Source organism: Cydia strobilella, chromosome 19 (assembly GCF_947568885.1).
Source record: "Cydia strobilella chromosome 19, ilCydStro3.1, whole genome shotgun sequence".
NCBI lineage: Eukaryota > Metazoa > Arthropoda > Insecta > Lepidoptera > Tortricidae > Cydia > Cydia strobilella.
In genome coordinates this window covers 11,779,624-11,800,979 of record NC_086059.1, presented here as the reverse complement: position 1 = coordinate 11,800,979, position 21,356 = coordinate 11,779,624, and the positions used below count along the sequence as shown (strand labels likewise).

The window sequence follows — 21,356 nt, the reverse complement described above, 5'->3', positions numbered from 1 at the left end:
CTGTAAATTAATCCCAAGATTTAAGCCTTTATAATATAAATAAAGACCGCATTAAGCATTAACACCCAACACAGACCTAGGGAGGAAGCGGCGTTGTCATATTTGTCGATGCGATGGGACTTACCGACGGCGCGGCGGCGGACCACCAGCTTCAGCGGCACGGCTTCGGTTTGGTTACTGGGCACTGTTACGGTGGTCGGGGTTGGGGATTCGAAGCTGAAAAGAAAAATAAAGTAATATTAATAAAGGAGAAATAAAGTAGGCATATCAAACGTATTTGCTCACAAGATTCAAGAAAAATGAAGAAAAAAAAAGTATGACATAATTTTAATTTAATTTTATGTGAGAAAATAGACAAGTTACTACAGAACAGAGGGCCTTTCAATTATAAAAGTATTTGATAAAATCGGTCAAGCTCTTTTCTAAAACTCGGTCAACATATACATTTAAAATAAAAAGAAAATAAAGATTAGTTCAAAATGTGGAAGTCAGTTTTAAAACAAAAAAGTTGTAAATGTACCCTTGAGCCAAAGCGGTGATGTTGTATTGTCCCGGTAGCAATAATCTCCAGAATTCTCCCTGTTCCGTCGTCTTCACGAAGTGGGGCAGGCCTTCCACTTTGATGAATGCGTTCTGAAATGTAAATGTATACAATTAACTCCTCGTATGCTTAGACACGGATCCGTTTGTGGAAATGTAAATCTATTGTTTAAATGTCCAATGATCAAATTTGACAGGCGGCAAGGGGTTAAGCCCTGTTAAGTTGTAAAAATAGTACCTCTTGCAACGTGGACCGCTTAGAGGAGTCCATTCGGCAACCTAATCAAGAATTGGCACAGATACATTTGACGAAAAGGACTGTTTAATTGACCTTCCAACTCAGAAGGTAAACTAGGTCTTGTTGGGAATGTTGGGATTAATCAGATTTCCTCATGATGTTTCCTTACCTATTTCCTGTTCAATGAATGCATACTTGGTCAGCCTTCAGATACGAAGCTACACCAGCAGTTAGTAGCAGCGAGGCAACACCAGTAGTTGGATACTTACATTGTTACCAGTTTAAATCACTTAGATTAGAAGGTAGATAGTTACCTTAACGGGTTCTCCATCTTCATTCACCACAAAACCCTTGATGTCTCTATGCGTCTGCTCTATAAACTTCAGCATCCTTGTTAAGCCTCCAGAATCGAGGCAGTAATTGAAATGTTACCTTAATAGGTTCACCATCTTCATCCACCACGAAACCCTTGACTCCTATGTGAGTCTGTTCAATGAAAGTTAGCATGGCATCTTTGTTCAACCTCCAGAAGCGAGGCAGTTCAGCGGCAACGGGGTATTTGCAGCATGAGAGCTCAAAGGTCACTTCGAAACAGTTGGAGTGGAGATAGTTGAAATCTTGCATGCCACCTGGGAAATGGACATTTCGAAATAGTTATTTTATGACATGTCAGTTGAAACAGTACGAAATATTTACAACTTTTCTTTATTAACCAATCGCGCATTTTTCTAAGCGTATTATCACATCATCACATTGAACATATTATTACTAAGTATAGAACCGGCACAGTATTGTGCCTCTTTGCGTGTTATCGGGCTAGATCTTGGATGTAGATTACACGATTCAAACTTGAACTCACCTTTAACAGAATACCAATCGGCACCATTAGTGATGCCATTCTTGAATTTCTCCCGCGGGCATGTGTTGCATTTTTGCAACACCTCGTTTGTGGACGCATATACACCAACAAGGTATTTGTATTCTAAAATATACTCTACTGCATAAGACATATGATTTAAACATACCTTTAACAGAATACCAATCGGCACCATTAGTGATGCCGTCTTTGAATTTCTCCCGCGGGCATGTGTTGCCTTTTTGCAGCACCTCGTTTGTGGACGCATATACACCAACAAGGTATTTATATTCTAAAATATACTCTACTGCATAAGACATATGATTTAAACTTACCTTTAACAGAATACCAATGGGCAACATTAGTGATGCCATTCTTGAATTTCTCCCGCGGGCATGTGTTGCATTTTTGCAACACCTCGTTTGTGGACGCATATACACCAACAAGGTATTTATATTCTAAAATATACTCTACAACATAACACATATGATTTAAACATACCTTTAACAGAATACCAATCGGCACCATTAGTGATGCCATCCTTGAATTTCTCAGGCGGGCACGTGTCGCCTTGGTGCATCACCTCGTTTTTGGACGCGTATACTAAAGCAAGATGCTTGAAAAGCGCATCGTCTGGCGACTGGCTTTCCTCGCAACAGTCTTTGCCAGACCTGTAAAAAATATAGATTAATGTGAGAAATATGAAACGTACTGTTCACGGAGTATAAAGAATAAAATGTGTAACTAAATGTCGGTTCTCGAACAGGTACGCTTCGTCGTCGGAATCGTGGCACACGAACTGGTCGCGAAAGTCGCGGTTGAGGTAGACGCCGATGTTTTTCCAAATATTTACTAACCTTAAATCATCATAAGGATAACTAGCGACCACCGTTCCTCCGTGCAGATTGCCGGACAGCACAAACTGCTTCCCCATGACCCATTTCATGAGCGCAACTGTCTCAGGCTGTCGATTCCCGAAAAGATAAGCCTCATCGTCGGAACGGTGGCGATCGAATTGGTCGGGAAAGTCGCGGTTGAGATCGACGTCGCGGGCGTTGTGGCGGCCGAGGCCGTTGGAGTCGCAGGTGCCTTCCTGGGATGGAGAAGATATGGATAAGTGACTCTAGTAAACATGTAAAGCACTAAGAATAAGCTCGATTCGTTACAGAAATAGTGATAGTGGCCTCACTACTAAAAAGATAATATAAGTACACACTGAGGCCGTGGTTACAGTTGTTTTTGAATTTATGTTAAGTAATGTAAAAGATGTATTTATTAATGTAAAAGATATTATTCTTAAGATATAACTTTTCGAATAATATATGATTAATCTAAGGCTCAGAACGCACTGCGATTAATTTTAGTCTAATTTCTTGCGGTTTCAGTCTTGCAAGTGCGTGCGGTTATGAAGCATGCCGTACGTTACACTTTTTGCAGTTCTGAAACCGCAAAAAATAAAAACGCAGTTCGTTCTAAGCCTAACTAAAGTTATGGTTTTTCCTTAATGTTCATTTTGTCATTGACTTCTATTAGATTGCACAAGCACATACCTGACCCTATGTATAGACTACATATTAATACGTGCTTACTACCTAGGTACCCCGGATTTCTGGCCGAAGGGTTGTGGTATTTCGGCAGTTCCGTGGAAATCTGCCGAATCCTACACCGGAACACGCGACGCAACAGAAAACTGTGTCGCCTGTGGTAAGCATATAAATTTTCTGCATCTAGTGTTAGGCTACGAGACTCATTGAGAGCACGAATACGTGAGTGAAACCGCTAAGTTAGTACCTAGGTACCCCGGATTTCTGGCCGAAGGGTTGTGGTATTACGGCAGTTCCGTGGAAATCTGCCGAATCCTACACCGGAATACGCGACGCAACAGAAAACTGTGTCGCCTGTGGTAAGCATATAAATTTTCTGCATCTAGTGTTAGGCTACGAGACTCATTGAGAGCACGAATACGTGAGTGAAACCGCTAAGTTAGCTAAGTTAGTATTTCTCACGATAGTTTAAATTCGATAATTGAGAGCAGTGTAGCAGCCAAAGTTGATTACTCTTTAGTACTACCCGGGAGACACGTGCAAGGCAACAAGGCAACACAGGGTAATCTTCTTGCGGACACGAGTAATCTTTGTCTCTCCAAGAGTCCCCATCTTACTCGATGTACTGTAGGCCCCCCGGAAGACCTGATAAAACTAAACGACGAAGCTATCAAGTTGATTAATTATCTGGAGTTAGTTTCATGATTTATCTGTATTCCGTATAATGACATAGGATTTAAAAAAAACTGTGTCGCCGAAATTATTTGTAAATTTTAAGATTTTTATTATAGTATGTATGTAAGATTGTAAGGTATGTATCTATGGGCCTTAAATAGTTGCCTGATAATAAATTTAATTTATATATGTATATACTGCTGTACGCAGAAGATAGTTATAATGACAAAGCTTAAGTACCTACCCACTACCTACTCCTGAGGGTGACCCGATAGATTTATACTAATGCTTGGTCTACTTCAAACCCTACTTCCTTGGCATAAGATCGAGAGCGTATAATTATATATTCAGACAACAACAAATAAACCTAGTGTATTATGTTATCAATAGCCCCTTGCACTTTGCGAGCCTAAGTGATAACAGAAACCTATACACTTATACAGCTCAATGCACATAATATTGCTTGCTTGCGACACAGGGCGGACATGCTATACATCAAAAATCACTTGCGTTTCTATGTGTGAACGGCACGTCTGTAGGTACACGCGGCATGCGTCATTGTGTGAGTAAGTTGCTTAAGAACAGTACTGAGCGGCCGGCAAACGGCCGTCAATCTGCTGTCTCGGGGCGAGGTAATTCGAGTCGGGGCGGGGCGGTGCGTGGCCGTTCTGTATGATAATACTATTACTTATTCTGATGTGCTTGCGATCATGGTCTTTATTCCTTTGTTGTACAATATGCCTTTTTCTTACTTAACACAACCGTATGATAATAAAATCAAGTTTCGCAATTGAACACAATATTAAGTAAAATGCAAACATCAAAGGTTATTTGAAGCAGAACCATATACTGGATATAGGCAGTCATGCATGTGCAAAGGCATATTTTAATGTATGGACATTTAAAAGCTTAGGACATTCAACGTAAGCGAATGACTCTTCCATATTAGTGCGATAGATATAGTAGCGTTTCGTATCGTTTCACTGCGAACGATTGTCTAGGCCCCTGATCGTTACAACGTGGGCGTTACGTTACAATCACGTGCTAATACGATATCTAGATCAGCGTACTTGTGTAACCAGTTGGCTACTTTCACTGCCAGCAAAATATATCAGAACCGTAGATATTGCTTATGAATGAGCAGAAGCCTACCGCGAACTACTACTTTCAATACCTTTTGTGTTAAGACTAGTCACAGACACATCCAATATCAGACGATTTTCATTCAATAGGGGTATTGAAATTCGATATTAGCTCACCATACCGACCACAAAACTTTGTTTAAGGTAAAATCAGTCATATAGCCAATGAAAATGGTTGAAGAATTCAGGTATTAACTAATATCGCAGCACACACTGGTTTTTTACTATTGTCAAAAACTGGCTGATTTGAACTCTTAATAACTATTGATGACAAGAGCGAAACGGTATCATGAATCATGTTTTTTTTTTACAACGCCATCGGATCAATTCACCATTCAAATTTGGTGATGTGAACGACCTATAAAATTGAAGGCCACTGAGATTGGACTATTACCATTATGTTTTGTTATCGTCTCGGAATTGAATATCAATGGATTTGGAACAGACCCTGTTGAAAGAGACAACCCAGGATCGACCGAGCTGGCGCTTGAGAAAAAGGAGGGCCGACCCCAAATAATGGGCAGAGGCACGAAAAGAAGAAGATCTCGAACTCGTCTCGAAATTGCATTCGATTGAATTGATTAACTTTTACGATTTCTGCGTGCCATTTTGACAAAAACCTACCGTGAATAAATTACTGATTTAGGTACCGTACTATGGACGTGATTATTCGTGTCGGCCGTGAGTTTAATCACGAATGTTGATCAGAAATTAGGTACAGTAGAACCTCGATGACCCGAATTGATTTGATTGACTGTTCCTACGTTTACGAACGAAGCATAAGCTCATTTTGCCAAATGAATCGGATGCAGGCCAAGTTTGTACGACCAATAAGACTATGGCGTTAGTTTTTCTAGGCGTTTTCCGCAAATCGATAACCATTGTGCCTTTTTTGTGTGAAAACGAGGTAACGCTACTCTAACTATCCTGTTTAACCATTGTATTCCTTGCCGGTGAGGCTTCACTGACATTCGAGTATGAGATATGAGCTCTGACTAAGTTTTTCGCTGCATAGCACTTGTAGTAGGTACCGACTTACTCGGACTTACTGTATTTTACAATATTAGTATATTTTCGTGTTTCACTTGTCGCCTTCGCATTTCGAGCTATTGGTATCGGAGATCGCAGTCTAATATGTGGTCGCCGCTGTGGATAGTGTGGATATCAACGTTTTAAAGGCGAACACACACCATATACCGCCTCGCGCCGGTTGTAATTAATGTAATTTTTATATCAGCCGTCATATCGCACTCAGATAACGGTAGCGAAGTGAAATTTAACATAAATAAAGCTGGAATTTACGACACCGGGAATTCCCGGTTCCGGTACTACTTTTGTACACATAGTAAACCACAGCGCGTGCACAGCCTAATGAGTTCACGGACTCACCTTCGATATTCTAAGTTTGGCAGTACTTAGTCCAACTGTTCTATAATAATAGCATTATCCAATAAGTAGTCTCCGACCGAAGTTTCTGTTTCGGCATAAATTCATGTTTTGGCCGAAGGTTCGGTTTCGGGTTCGATAGATATTGACATAAAAATCATGTTTCTAACTAAGGCAAGACCAAATCTTCGATTTCGGCAAAAAAACCGGTTTTCGGTCGGACATTTTTTTTTATATTCTAAGTTCCGTACTTTCGGCAGTACTTTTAGGTACTTCAACTATACTAATAGCATAGAGTAACTTATACTAGAGCGGTACTGTCATAGTAAATTTTGTAACCCCAGTAAATTCACTGCCTTCTGTCGACACACTTTAAAACTAAAAATGAAGATTTATAAAAATACGATAAAATGTATTTAAATATGTTTAAATGATTTTTTTTATTTGCATTAATTATTTTTATGATTTTGACCCATGTTCTTTCACTGATATGCGTTAAAATTGTTAAATAACAAACGAAACCGTCAACGCCATCTATACGACAGTAGGCCAAAGCTAGTAGCGCCCTCTGAACGAGAATCAAATTTTCGTGATTTTCGAGGCACGTTTTTTCCTTAGACTGTATCCATCTATTACGAAGTTATATCTATCTTTGCTAATAGTAATATCCAATGCTGTGGCTAATTTAATAGCTCTTGGCCACTCTAATCGTCATTACCGCACAAAAGCCTACTCATACAATTATTATGCTACAGTTATATGATGCTGTAAGCGTAAAATGACAAACCAGAGAACAATAGTGGATAATGACCCGTTTCGCTTTTAGACCGTAAAAAAATGGTGCTACTACAACTCTGTTAAAAGAAAGCCTACCGCCAACATCAAATCGAAAATCGTTATCAGCCTCTCTATCGCACTTGCAAATTCGAGTGACAGAGGCAGAAAACGTTTTTCGATGTTGGCGGTAGACACTAACCTTTGAAGCATATTATGATTTTGAATTAAGGTTTTATATCAGTTAACAATGTGGACGATCGCGATGGTACAGTCAATACGTATACATTTCTTCACCTTAATCCATTGCAATAAGGTGAAAAAATGTATACATATTTATGAAATCGACTGTATAACAGCTAGTAGTAATATGCGAGAACCTTATGTGTGTGGGATAGAGTTCAAAGTTGTTTGATGATTACAGAGTATAACCTTGAATAATAAAATGATTTGTGTGCTTTGTTTGTGTGGTTACTCTTTTATTTGATTTGTTGGTTAGTCACGCATTTGTTTGCATATGTTATTGTTGGAAAAATTTACTTGTTATAAATATTTCAACAAAGAGATAGGCACATTTTTTGAGAAGAAACATTATGCCAGCTGTACATGTACACACTTATGTAGCTAAACAAAATGCCAGCTGTACAGGGCTTTGCTTATTAAATTTAGGATTCTAAATCTTAATGGTTTCTGACAAGCTGAATGATTTAGCATCCTAGATATTTAGTGCAGTCAGTCGCCTACGGCGGGCGGACGTGTCTAAATTTAGAACTGTCGTGACTCAATTTAGAACAGTGTAATCAGGAGCGTCCTTCCAATCCTAAGCAGTCTAATTAGGATGAATAAATTTAGCAAAGTGTAATAAGCCATTACACACTCATTAAGAGCCTCTCGCTGAGAGTCTCAACAAAAAACTGACCCAATCAGAGAAGGGTGAGACAAGATGGGTAAGAGTGAGACGAGAAGGGAGCAGCATATAATGTAGTGGCACCAGTAACCACCATGTTGGTCAAACAGGGAACCAGTTAACCAACACTTCTATTTTTACCCAAGAAAATAAGGGTAGGAAGTCAATTTCTTAATGTGGCAACACTGTGCAGTAGCTGTACAATGTTTTTGTAGTTGTTGTGTGAGCTGATGGCCGTGTTGCCAATGCTACAAATAATTGAAAAAAAAATGTACAATGTTGCTGTATTGGGAGATTGGTTGCCTACCCTTATTTTCTTGCATAAAAATAGAAGTGCTGGTTAACTGGTTCCCTGTCGGTCACTGATGGTGCGACTATGTTACACACACATTCATTCTCGGCCTGTCTTGGGTGTGTACAGCCGGCATTAAAAGCTATATGCACACTTTTTTTTTCTTATCTGGCTTTTACTCCCTGCAATTTTGCACAGGGTGAATTTGCCAATGTCGGTTTTGACTTTCACACGTGAGGAGAATGTTCGGTATGGTATACTTGGGAGGCTGGGAGCCGGTTTTTTCTTCATACAAAAAATACCAGAATGAGTATTATTACGTTGTCAAGTTGTTACCTAAATACATGATTCAGTTTTACGTAAAGAGCATAAAATATTCCGCTTTTTTGGGTTTTACAAAAAGCCGGTTCCGAGCCCTGCTTGGGAGGATATGGTTGGGAAATATGCATACTTGTTTAAAGAGTTCAAAAGGTAGCAGTCAATCTATGTATATGACATACAAATAAATCCCCTCCCCACGGCCCCTCCCCCTTCAATTAGTTCCCTTTCAATTAGTTTGTAAGCATTATCGTGTACTTTTATTATGTACCTATGTTCAAAACTTCTTGAATAAACGTCTTTTATTATTAAATCATCAATGTCAAGGACCTTGTGCCATAAGACAGTGGATGCTTGAGGAGAAACCTATAATGGAGTGTTTTTCAGCACTTTCCTTTGCATGTATGAATAAAAAAGTAAGCAAATTAAAAGGAATCCTACTTTATTTCCATTGCAAAAAGTTTAAAGTAGTTTAATCTCCATATATGTGGTTGGGACTATAATATTGAACAATAAAATTATAATTGCTGCATAATGCCTATTAGTTTTATTACCGTAAATTGCACATTAAATAAGTCAATTATGTGGTCTTCCATCACATTAGATGTAGATCCACACACCGTTTTGGTGTGCGAGCAGACCATAACTATTCAAGTGGATCATGCTGTCTAGACCATACCTTGGAGAAGTATGATGTTATGTGTATCTCTGATGTGTGAGCAAATTATTAGGTTTAAATAAGTATTCTTAAGAGGATAGTGGAGGTTGGCTTCTAAATACAACCATAGTCCCTATTTTCCTCCCTGGATAATTATATTTTGGAAAATATATTAATATTGGATTTTTTCTGCAATTTTTTAATTATTATGTTTTTTATTTTATTTATTTTTTAATAGCCTAATTCAGTGTCCCACTGCTGGGCAAAGGCCTCCCCTTGTTTCCTCCACTCGACCCTGTCGTTTGTAGTGTCCCGTTATTATGAGTTACATTTGAAAATTTTTGTTTTGCTCCTAAATCCTATAACATTAAAAAACAATTGAGAAAAGTCAAATAAACGGGTATAACAGTGACCGTAGTTATGAGGAAAATGACCAACTTCATTTTTTTATCAAAGCAGAAAGTGACCAAATCCACAGGGTTATGGTGTAAGTTACTGACAACAATAAAAAGTTGGTTGCTTTCTACAGAACTACGGCACAGAATAAGCAATAGTATTATCATACAGAGTGGCCACGCACCGCCCCGCCCCGACTCGAATTACCTCGCCCCCGCGTTAGAAATCTGGCGGACTTCTGAGTCTGTACTCTCAGTACTATTTTTAAGCAACTTACTCACACTATGACGCATGACGCGTGTACGGACGTGCCGTTCACACATAGAAACGCGAGCGATTTTTGATGCATAGCGTGTCCGCCCTGTGACTATGGTCAGCCTATGATTAATATAGGTACATGAAATTGAGTAAACATATTTTCCATAATCTCAATAACCAGTGAGGAAAATGGGGGGGAAGTTTGTAGGATAAGAGTCAGCCACTATTAACTATAAGAGAACATTATAAGTTGAATGATGTGGAATGTTTTTAAATCTTCTTGTCAATGAATTGTGATTGTCTATATTCCAAATTATAAACAATAAAATATTTAATCATAACACCATTGTTTAATACTTTAATTGATGTGATATAACACATTAATTCTTGATGTGAAAAAAATTCTAATCTTCTTTCATTTTTAAATATTTATATATTTAACATGTACATTATGCTTAGTAACACATTAGATAAAGTACTTTTTCATACAAATATGCAAATATTTTATAAGCTTTGTTTCCTATATAAAATTAATTTGCAACTTTTGATAAGTAATGTAGGCATAAAAACCAAGAATAAAATATAGTCAATTTTCCTAAAATGAACTGGCTGATTATAGCTTAACAAAACAAAATACTCACAACACTGCTCTCAAATCCATCAGGGTTCAGCGACGGCATCAGATGGATCTCCGTGTTGTTCACCAGCTTCGTGACCCTATCATTCTTGCCGTAGTTCAGGATCAGGTACTTTGCCATGAGCACCATCAGCTCCCGGCCGACTGCCTCATCGCCGTGCATGTTCGCCACATACTTGAACGCTGGCCGGCCAGCGTGCGGCTTCTTCACATCCTCAGATATCTGGATAACCAACAATTCACGTCCTTCTACAGATTTCCCGATAGAATAAACTTTGGCGAGATCCGGGTGCGTTTTTTCTAGGTCCGCGAACAATTTCACTAAATCATCATACTTTGTATATTTCGGTACACTTAGAAATGATTCATCTTCTTCTATAGAACGCGGCACACATTCACTGATCAATACAGAAAATAAAACCAATACGAAAGTATTGGAACAGGTAACCATGTTTGCACCGAAAGCGGTCTGAAGCGATATTCCCGACAAAAAACACTGACTACACAATAATAACACTGCGATCGCTTATCGTAACATTGCTGACTTATGGTTAATTGCGGCCTGAGAGCAATTTATAAAAACAAGAGATAAGAAAGAAAACGGGAAATAACTTATACGACAGCTGAACTGACGTCACGTAGGCTGCAGTCTGCACCGCACTTCACGCACTTGACTTGACGGAAGCGTGAAGTGTTGCCCTATACATTTTAGAATAGCAACCCGTTTTTAATTTATGAACGCATCTATATAGTTTGTCTCAAAGGACTGTCTCATTTTAAGCATAGATAGAGAGAATCATACTATCTTTGTCTTACACTAGTACTAGCACCCAAAAGAAAAGTACGAGTATAGTTTTTTTTGTTCTTATTTACTGCTAATTTGGTTTGACCAACTATAGTTGAAATGTGTGTTCGGATTCCTAGTCATGTGACATTGACTTCGAATATTTAATTTCAGCAAAACGTGGATTTTAACAAAGATTTTGTAATTCATATAAATGAAAAATATTTATTAAAAAAAAAATTATATTGCACTTCATTTTGTTAATTTCAAACACAAAATTGGAAAATTGCTTAGAAGAATTGGTAACAATAAATGGCAAAACACTGACCATCCAGAGAATCTCGTGTGACAGCTCTATATCATATCTCGTGTTTTAATTTTATTCGTGGATTTGATAATAAAACAATAATTAAATCATCTTCTATGAGTAAATGACAATGTTTATTAACGAACTAACTTAAAGTTTAGAATAGCTAAGTTTGTGACGGGCAGTGTGACTATTGAAAGTCCTTATTGTGATGGATAGTGCTAGCGGTAACGTCGGTGAAATGAGTCGGAGAACCGGAGAATTTTTAAGGCGTATCAACCGCTTCACAGATGGCCCCATGACGAGGAAGAAGCTGATAATACTCTTCCTAGTGGTCATTTTCCTGCTCCTCTACATTGGTCCAACTTTGATGAGCTGGTTCTTTAACAGTGAGGATTCGGCGTCGGGTCAGAGTTTTTGCCAGCAGCAATTTTTAAATCCTTTCCAGGACGCTATCGGCGATTACGACGCCTATATGAGACCTGAGAGCGAAGCTACATTGTCCAGTGTACGACACAACTATGTGCCTTATGTCGGTAATGGCCTATTAGGCCTAGCTTTAGACCATGATAGTCATATTAATATCAAACATGGGCGGACACTATCGCTCCCCGTGAAATATCACCCTCTATACATCATAGAGGATCCAGACATGAAAGAATTTACTGTTGCTGAGTATAAAAAAGGTATCGTAAACAGATTTCAATGTAGTAATAGTGGCTTACAGATTACTTATCAGTATTATGCACACAGAACGATACCATCACTGTTTGTGCAAGAAATTTGGGTCAATAATCCATCAAATAAACCTAGAAATGTAAAAATTTCAACACCTAGAGTGTCAGACTGGCCAACAGCTGTCAAACAAACTGTAAAACTTCACCAAGGTGTGGACACAAAGGAGTATGAGGTAGTCACTGGAATGCTTGAAATACCAGACAGTGATAATGTTATAGCTGTTGCTATTGTATGCAGAAAACTTGGAAATACATTACAAATTGATGCTCGAGACGGTTTGGATTTACTTATTTTGACTACCGTCCAATATAGTCAGCCTATAAAGAAATCTGAATATGCAAAACATAAGGATATAGTTGAAACTAAAGCTATTTCAGAAATGGAGAAGGTAATTTCTTTAACCGGAGATAGAGCTGCCGCTAAGAAACTAAAAGAGAACCATGTCAGAGTCTGGCAGGGGCTGTGGTATACAGGATTCTACATTTCAGATTCAAAGGTTCAAGGCATAATAAATGGAGACCGCATTAATGCTACTATCTACTCCATTCTGTCCCAAGTACAGAGTTACGAACATGAGGAACATATAAAACCAAGGGAAAAGGCTGAAATTTTGCGTACACTAACTTATTCAGAGGGCTGTTATGGAGGACATTCAACCTTAGATGCATTTAATTTGTGGAAACCTTTGAATAACCTAGAAAACTTGAATAATGTTGCTAGTGTTTGGTTGTTGACGTTAGAAAAACATGGCTGCCACAAACTCCTCAAAGCCGGAGCTAGTGGAGTCAACCAAGCAATGATACTAAGCTTTGGAAGCTTACGATTCAGCAACCAACATCTTGAATACAACATCCATCCTTCTAAACTACACAGAGACTTTTTATTCCGCAGAGTCAACTACGGAAACATGACACATGTTAACATAAGTGTAATAGTCCAAGAAGACAACAAAGCAGCTATATTTGTAGCGTTAGATCGTTCTGACAAGACTTATTATGCTTGTGACGCTGGCTGTCTCGACTCTCCAGTGCAACTTGGTCCGTACAGGAAATACTTTCCAGTGAAATTGACTGATCCGTTAACAGCTATACTATATATAACAGCAGATCAGCAGCATATGGAAGAACTAAGGCATGCTATTCATGTTGTTGAAGTAGCGGAAGCCCCAGCGCATGAAAATCATGTAATCGCCATGCACAAACACGGTCACAGTCTAGGCGGATTAAATCCTCTATTCTGGATATCTATAATAGCTCTAATCGTCGTCTTCCACTTATTCTTATGCCGGATAATCATGAACGAGTTCTGCGGCAGTGGCGTAGCCTACAAACGCCTGTATAATAAGCCTTGAAGTTGCCTTATAAAGTGCTTAGCTTGACTGATTGACCCTAGATATAGGAGATGCTGCGCACAGCACAATCAAAACAAATGACTATCTAATCTTTATGTTTTGACAGATAAAGGTCTGGGAAATGTGCAGTGGTTTAAATAATCAGGGCTACCGCGTTTAATTTCGCCGCTAGGGGCGCTAGCATAGATGGAGGTGTTTCAAAATGTCAAATGCATAGAAGTTTGCGGGGTTTTAAGCTTTTTTATCGGGAATTTTCACTCCTTATTCATAATTGTGGTAAATCTTTGTCCATCTTTGATTAATCATGGTAAACCATAGATATTGCTCAATAAATATTAGTGGTTTAAAACAATGCCAACTAAAATATATGCAAAATTAAACATGTTGAAAAAACGACTCATTTAGACGTCAAAATACCTTATATTGATTTTATAAAAATAAGCATAGAAGAATTGTGAGATTTGTTTTTCTGGACTTACATCTACAGTGGTGAGCACAAAAACGGTAGCCCTCATTTGTAGTAACCAAGTGTGACGTCATTAACACAAGGGCCCGTTCAAACCTTGCCAATATTGCATGCGATTTGTGATACATTGCGGCATTTGATGGATCCATGGATTTCGATGTATTTTAGAAGCTGGCAATGTATTGCATTTCGCATGCAATTATCGATGTGGTTTGTAGAGAGAGGCCCTAAGAATTCTAATGATAAAATGGATCATTGTTGAATGTTATGAAACAAATATTTTCTGTCGCTTTTTGCGTCACAATATTCTATCGCTTAAAAATATCAAGGTCTTTTGTTGTAGGTATAAACCTTTACATCCCAGGTAGCAAACTTAGCAAAGTGACTTCAGCGACGTACGAATCACGTCATAATGACGTATAAATGCTACCTGGGATATAGTGCCACACTAAGCATAAGTGCAATAACTCATTTTGAAATATCATTTAATTGTTTACCTTGTTCTCTACTAATACTTATGCTTAGTGTGGTAGTATAATTTGTCATAATTTGTGACATTTTCAATCAAAATGTACCACATTATCGCTTACCATAAGGACGAAATTAGATTGTATCTTTATACGAATAACCTGTCAGAGCATCCTTATGGCAAGCGACAATGTGGTACCTTTTGATTGCAAACGACACATTTTTGTTGTAAAGCGATGTAGGCATCTTTACAATTGAAAATCGTCCTAATGGAGTCCTATACTTGGGCTGGCACTCAAAACATATTGTTATTTATATTATACATTATAAATATAAACCTTACAACCTTATATATTAGAATTCACGATGCCAGTTAATGTACAATCTCCCTCAAAAATATCTAAATATGCACTTCAACGCCTTAATAACAGATTCGTGTTCAAATATTGGTTTCCCTTGGCTACTCTAATATCTCTAAAACAATTGTACATAAAATAAAACTATGAAAACGGATTATACCGCGTATATTGAATTTATAATACATCCTGACGTTTCGAACCATTTACAGCGTTCGTGGTCAACGGGTGACGAACGCTGTAAAGGGTTCGAAACGTCGGGATGTATTATAAATTCAATATACGCGATATAATCCGTTTTCATAGTTTTATTTCATGATTAACTATCGCGGTAACCGAAGACAATATAATTGTACATAACTTAATCACTCGAATAAAAGATATGTTAAATTTTTAATAAGTTCTTGAGGCTATTGTAAAATGCGGAATTCAAAGTTTTTAATGATTCTATCCTTATTCCTTATGTATACCAATACTGTATCAACTGTATGTACTTACAGTCGCCATTAGATATATCGGAACGGGTGAGTTGATTTCAACTGTGTCGACATCAGATATATGGGAGCGGCCAAGGTGCTATATATCTGAACACGCCTGTATTGTTGAGGCGTTAGAATGCGTGTTCAGATATTTGTGAGCACCTTGGCCGCTCCCATATATCTGATGTCGACACAGTTGAAATCAACTTTTTCTTGTCATTCGTTGCGACATCAGATATATGGGAGCGGCCAAGGTGCTCACAAATATCTGAACACGCCTGTATTGTTGAGGCGTTAGAATGCGTGTTCAGATATTTGTGAGCACCTTGGCCGCTCCCATATATCTGATGTCGACACAGTTGAAATCAACTTTTTCTTGTCATTCGTTGCGACATCAGATATATGGGAGCGGCCAAGGTGCTCACAAATATCTGAACACGCCTGTATTGTTGAGGCGTTAGAATGCGTGTTCAGATATTTGTGAGCACCTTGGCCGCTCCCATATATCTGATGTCGACACAGTTGAAATCAACTTTTTCTTGTCATTCGTTGCCATGGTTACGATGTCCTGGGTCACTATTTAAAACCCTGGTTTTATGATACATATTTAAAATAACTACAACAAGAAATATTAGGACGTCCGAAAAAAAATTGCCAAATGACGAGCCTCGTCCAGACTTTCTGAAAATCTATAGGTACCTTATGTTTTTTTAAATATATTTTTCAAGATTTTCTAATAAAACAAATTGTATGAGGGATGTTATTGAGATCTAGAATCTAAGGAAACTATTAAAAAAAATTGGTGTTACACCCCTAAATGTTTTAAATATTATAAGCAAGCTGCCTTGCATAGTCAGCCCATCTACCTATTAATATTATACAAATTGTTCATATATAATTAAGTGTAAATAATTTATTAATATTGAAGAATGCTTATTTAGTTGACTGTATTATTTTATTGCTTGATCTCTCACCATGCTACATGAATATAAATGTAAGGGTTCGTCCATCAATTACGTCACACGAATTTTGAGGCTTTTTGACCCCTCCCCACTCCTTGTCACACTTGGTCACATTTGGCAAACCGGGAGGGGTTTGACGTTTGCTGGTGTGACGTCACATTTTTTCCAATGAAATCGGCAAATTGATAAGTATTATTAATATTTTTGACAAAAGAAATATTCGCATTTAAACTATCGTGAGACATATTTCAAAATATTTATCAGTACGGTTTTTACTCACTATTATTTTTAGTCGCTTTATTTTTGAGGATGGATTCCCAAAGAATCCGAAACATGTCGCCAAAAGCGACTAAAAATAATAGTGAGTAAAAACCGTACTGATAAATATTTTGAAAGAAATATTAGTAATTTTATAATCGAAAACTGATTAGGAAAGAAAATTAAACGATTATCGTTCCAAAAACTTGTTATTTCACTGTACAGCGAATAAAATAATTTAAATAAGTTATAGTGACGTTACAAAGTTTGTGACTCCCCCCTGACCCTTGTCACAACATGTCACATTTTCTTGACCTTCCAGTCCTTCCCCCCTAAACGTGTGATGTAATTAAGGGATGACCCCTAATACTTAGTACGAAATATATTTGACTTCATGACCGCAACACACTTAGCTATACTCTGGCACAGTGGCGTAGCATGGACCAATTTAGCCGTGGGCGAAAACGAGATCTGCGAGGCCGTTTTCAATGTATTTTCCCAAGGTAATAAAAAGGATGGCTTTGCGAGGCCCCCTTTTGTGCGAGGCCGTGCGCGAAGGCCTCATTCGCCCACGCCTAGCTACGCCACTGCTACGGCACACCCACTTTGTCAGTAGAAAAGGGCGGCAAATTTAAGAATTGTAATTTAAGAAGGTTTCCCATAGTAAATTTTAATTTCGCGCCTTTTTCTACTGATAAAGTGGGTGTGCCAGAGTATACATTTGCATATTTTGGATAATATGACGAAGTGTGTCCGCTTTAAGGTTCAATATTAGGTAAAGGGTTCAAATAAACTGAGATTCAGTTCTGAACAATAACAACTAAAACAAGACCCTAATGTTGTATGACCGAGAGTTGAAAATGAAAATTATTATAATCTTTACGAAGAAGAAAACTGTTATGCACAATTAACCAACACTTAATTTATAGTTTCAATGTATTTCGTGCTTTCGTACCTACTTAATACTTTTTCTATAGTGAAGCTGTAAACGAGATTATAAATAGAAATGTTTTTGTTATAAAAGCTTTGTTTTATTGGTACGCATTGTTTCGTTGTTACCCAACCCTCTAAGGTAAATTAATCTCTATAAAAAAATCCCGTAAATCTCAATTATAAATACCTAATTACACCGTAGGAAGGATAACTAAGGCTATCTGTCCACTGGAGCGAAGAAATCTCCTCTTGCGCTATAGCTAGGCTTTCGCCTCGCTCACTGCTCCGCTTCAGTGGACAGACAGCCTTACTCAATAAAAGACACATGAAAAATGTCTATAAATATATTTACAAAATATGGCTTCCAAAATATTAAGGCACGTTTACACTGTAATAAAATTATCATTCTAATCACAAAGCAGTTAATGTTATGTACAATGTTCACCAGTATAAGGATAAGGACGGTGTTATGTAGAATATATCCAAATAAAACTGATTTATTGCTAAAAAAATACAAATAACACATTTATTAAGCCTTATTTTAATTACGAATAATTCTTTTTAATCAACGAAAGCAACTACTTAATATCTACCTTTATTAAATTCCTGTCATATGGAGAATAAAAGAGAACGGAAACTCGTGTCTTTCTAACTTATTTAAATTTGTTATTTTTACTTTCTTACATGAAATACTACAGTCACGTCTAAAAATATCGATACTAACAGTGACAAAAATATGTATAATCTACTTTAATATATGGGCAATAAGGTCGTGGTTGCGTTGGGATAAGATTGAAAGGGTTTTTCATGAGGGATAAGATGAACAGTCGCCCGTAATGCCTCGGCATACCGATGATTTTTTGGCTCACCCCTCATGAAAAAGCATTTCAATCTTACCCCAACCCATTTAAAATACATATTTTTGGCACTTCGTATCGATATTTTTAGACGTGACTGTATGTGCTTATATTCTGCATAACACCATCCAAGTTAAAACCGTAAGACATATATAAATAGAACATTCCGTAGACTCGTTTTGTTCAAAATCACATACAATTTTGTACATTGTGTACTTTTACTACACATAACGTTTGGGACATAAGAGAGGTCATATGTGCCATTTTCAACCAAAAGGGTACTTATTGTCAATTGTCAGTAAGGCGCTATTTCCATATAGCTTCAATTAGAAATCAACCTTATCAACAAGCGACAATGTGGTACCTTTTAGTTGAAAACGTCACATATGTTCTCAAACTCTAATTAATAGGGGATATTACTGCAATGTTCTGCCACCAGAGTACAGCACTAGCCTTTTTAGTAAACCATAGAGTATAACTTATATATTCTGTACCGTAAACAGGTTTTTGACAAGTTTTGGACAAATGGACTTAACTAATACAACATAAGGTACATAACAGAATGGTCTGGTAATATTTGAACCATGGAGACTATATAAAGGAGCCAAATCTCTATGTATGAAAAGTGTCCATCAAAAAACAGTAATTAGGCGGCGCCACCATACACCGAAATACTACCAAAAACAACCTATGTAATTTGGTCGGGTTATTTGTTGCCTTATATGGTTCATGTTATACTCATGTCCCAGAGCCTAACTAGCGCCACCGGAGAGATTAGGAACTATTATTTAAAGCTGAAAGCGGTCACTTTTGCAACAATTCTGCCATAAGAGATTGGCATCCTTTCTATACCATCCAAATTTGAACTATTGACGAGGCGTGAGAAGCGTAGTTTATAAGCGAAGTCGATATTTAAAATAGAGTTAGACCAGGAAAAGTCTGCAACGATTTTGATGGCACACGCAGTGCAAGTGTTATTTTAAATGTCATACTTCTATGAAATTTTGACGTATAAATAACACTGGCACTGCGTGTGCTGTCGAAATCGTTGCATACTTGTCGTGGTCTGACTCTATACGTACACGTTATAATATAATGAACCTTATAATAGACTTTATGATTATAACAATAAAGTAGAAAATCAATATACACTCAACGTCACGGAAATCACATTACACATACCTTAGGGCGCAAGCATAGTATAAACAGGGCAAAGTATGTTATCTTCATACTAACGCACCGCACGCGACTTGTATCTATGGTCGCCGCACGCACATTCAAATAAAATCTCGACCTGCGCACTGAGAAACTTTGCCCTGTTTATACTATGACGCAAGCGATTCTTTCAAAGGGCGACAATCTTAACAATATATAAAACACGTAAACAATAGTTATTTGTGCAACAAGAGAGGAAAGTTGGTTTTTCTTGCGAGTGTTTATTTTGAGTCCCGAGAAAGCGAAAGATTCTATAATTGAATCACGAGCGAAGCGAGTGATTCTAAGGTAGAATCTTGAGCGTAGCGAGGGACTCATAAACACGAGATGTAAAATAACTTTGCTCTCGTGTTGCACACATAATTTTTCACCTCAGTAGTGAGAACATATTAAAGGTTAAAATGTATTTCTAATTACACAGAATAAACAGAAAATAAAGTATTATAATATGTACGATACGATAAGATACGATACGATACGATACGAGACCGGACCGGACCGGACCGGACCGTACCGTACCATAAAAAAATGTAATAAAAGTATGAAGTTCATGGCCTTCACTAAATTAACAAGCTACATTGTTTCACTCCCTGGAGTGACGAAAGTAGGCTTGTTCGAGCTGCTGAGGTGAAAAACTACTTGCAAAACTACTTCATTATGAGTTAGAATCGCTCGCACCATATGAACATATGTTTATTAGCCACCCTGTATATATAGTCTGTAAGGTATTTGTAATATGGGCCTTGTTAGTGTTACCTGATTTAAATAAATAAAAGATATGAAGGTGTGCGATTTCCGTGACGCCGAGTGTACTGAAACTATCGGGAAATCACAAAGTATTACAGGTAACCAATCAGCCTACTATTTTAGCGGCAGCAGAAATACATCATCTGTGAAAATTTCAACTGTCTAGCTATCACGGTTCATGAGATACAGCCTGGTGACATACAGACGGACAGTCAGTAATAGAGGGTCCTTTGTACCCTTTGGGCAAGGAACCCTAAAAAACAACTCAAACACATTATTTAGCTCCTCACGCCAGTCTTGCAATTTAAAAACTTAAATGTCTATATATAAAAAAACCGGCCAAGTGCGAGTCGGACTCGCGCACGAAGGGTTCCGTACCATTACGCAAAAAACTGCAAAAAAAATCACGTTTGTTGTATGGGAGCCCCACTTAAATATTCATTTTATTCTGTTTTTAGTATTTGTTGTTATAGCGGCAACAGAAATACATCATCTGTGAAAATTTCAACTGTCTAGCTATCACGGTTCATGAGATACAGCCTGGTGACAGACAGACAGACGGACAGCGGAGTCTTAGTAATAGGGTCCCGTTTTTACCCTTTGGGTACGAAACCCTAAAAATGGAAAACTAACTATCCAGATCTCGATTGATACTTACAATTATTATGTTAAATTGAATATAAAAAGCGTATGAACGTTATTATACAAATAAAAAAAAATACTTTGTGCACAAAAATATTCTGAGACAATCATGTCAAAAATTTGACAATATTGTCGATTATATGTGGTATTTTCTATAAAAAGGGACCCTATT

General features: G+C 37.6%; 2 protein-coding genes and 1 long non-coding RNA gene across 3 annotated transcripts in view; 1 reads left to right on the top strand and 2 right to left on the bottom strand.

Annotated features, from left to right (window-relative positions):
* The window catches only part of LOC134749959 (carboxypeptidase D-like), a 53,261-nt gene extending 41,998 nt beyond the window's left edge, over positions 1-11,263 (bottom strand). The window contains exons 1-6 of the mRNA XM_063684997.1: positions 10,626-11,263; positions 2,492-2,727; positions 2,136-2,305; positions 1,211-1,407; positions 521-633; positions 125-216 (exon numbers count right to left, since the gene is read on the bottom strand). Coding sequence (XP_063541067.1) covers positions 125-216; positions 521-633; positions 1,211-1,407; positions 2,136-2,305; positions 2,492-2,727; positions 10,626-11,072 — 1,255 coding nt within the window. The 5' untranslated portion in view covers positions 11,073-11,263. The remainder of the gene's footprint in view (positions 1-124; positions 217-520; positions 634-1,210; positions 1,408-2,135; positions 2,306-2,491; positions 2,728-10,625) is intronic.
* A 554-nt stretch (positions 11,264-11,817) lies between these two features.
* LOC134750266 (uncharacterized protein KIAA2013 homolog) lies at positions 11,818-15,182 on the top strand. Its single transcript, XM_063685424.1, has one exon. It carries the CDS (start codon positions 11,924-11,926, stop codon positions 13,799-13,801), a length of 1,878 nt encoding a protein of 625 aa, XP_063541494.1. The 5' UTR covers positions 11,818-11,923; the 3' UTR covers positions 13,802-15,182.
* A 2,869-nt stretch (positions 15,183-18,051) lies between these two features.
* On the bottom strand, positions 18,052-21,329 carry LOC134750015 (uncharacterized). The gene is made up of 2 exons (XR_010128535.1): positions 21,151-21,329; positions 18,052-20,862 (listed from the first exon to the last, which is right to left on the bottom strand). It is a non-coding gene; the product is annotated as an uncharacterized LOC134750015 (long non-coding RNA).
* Positions 21,330-21,356: the final 27 nt, after the last annotated feature.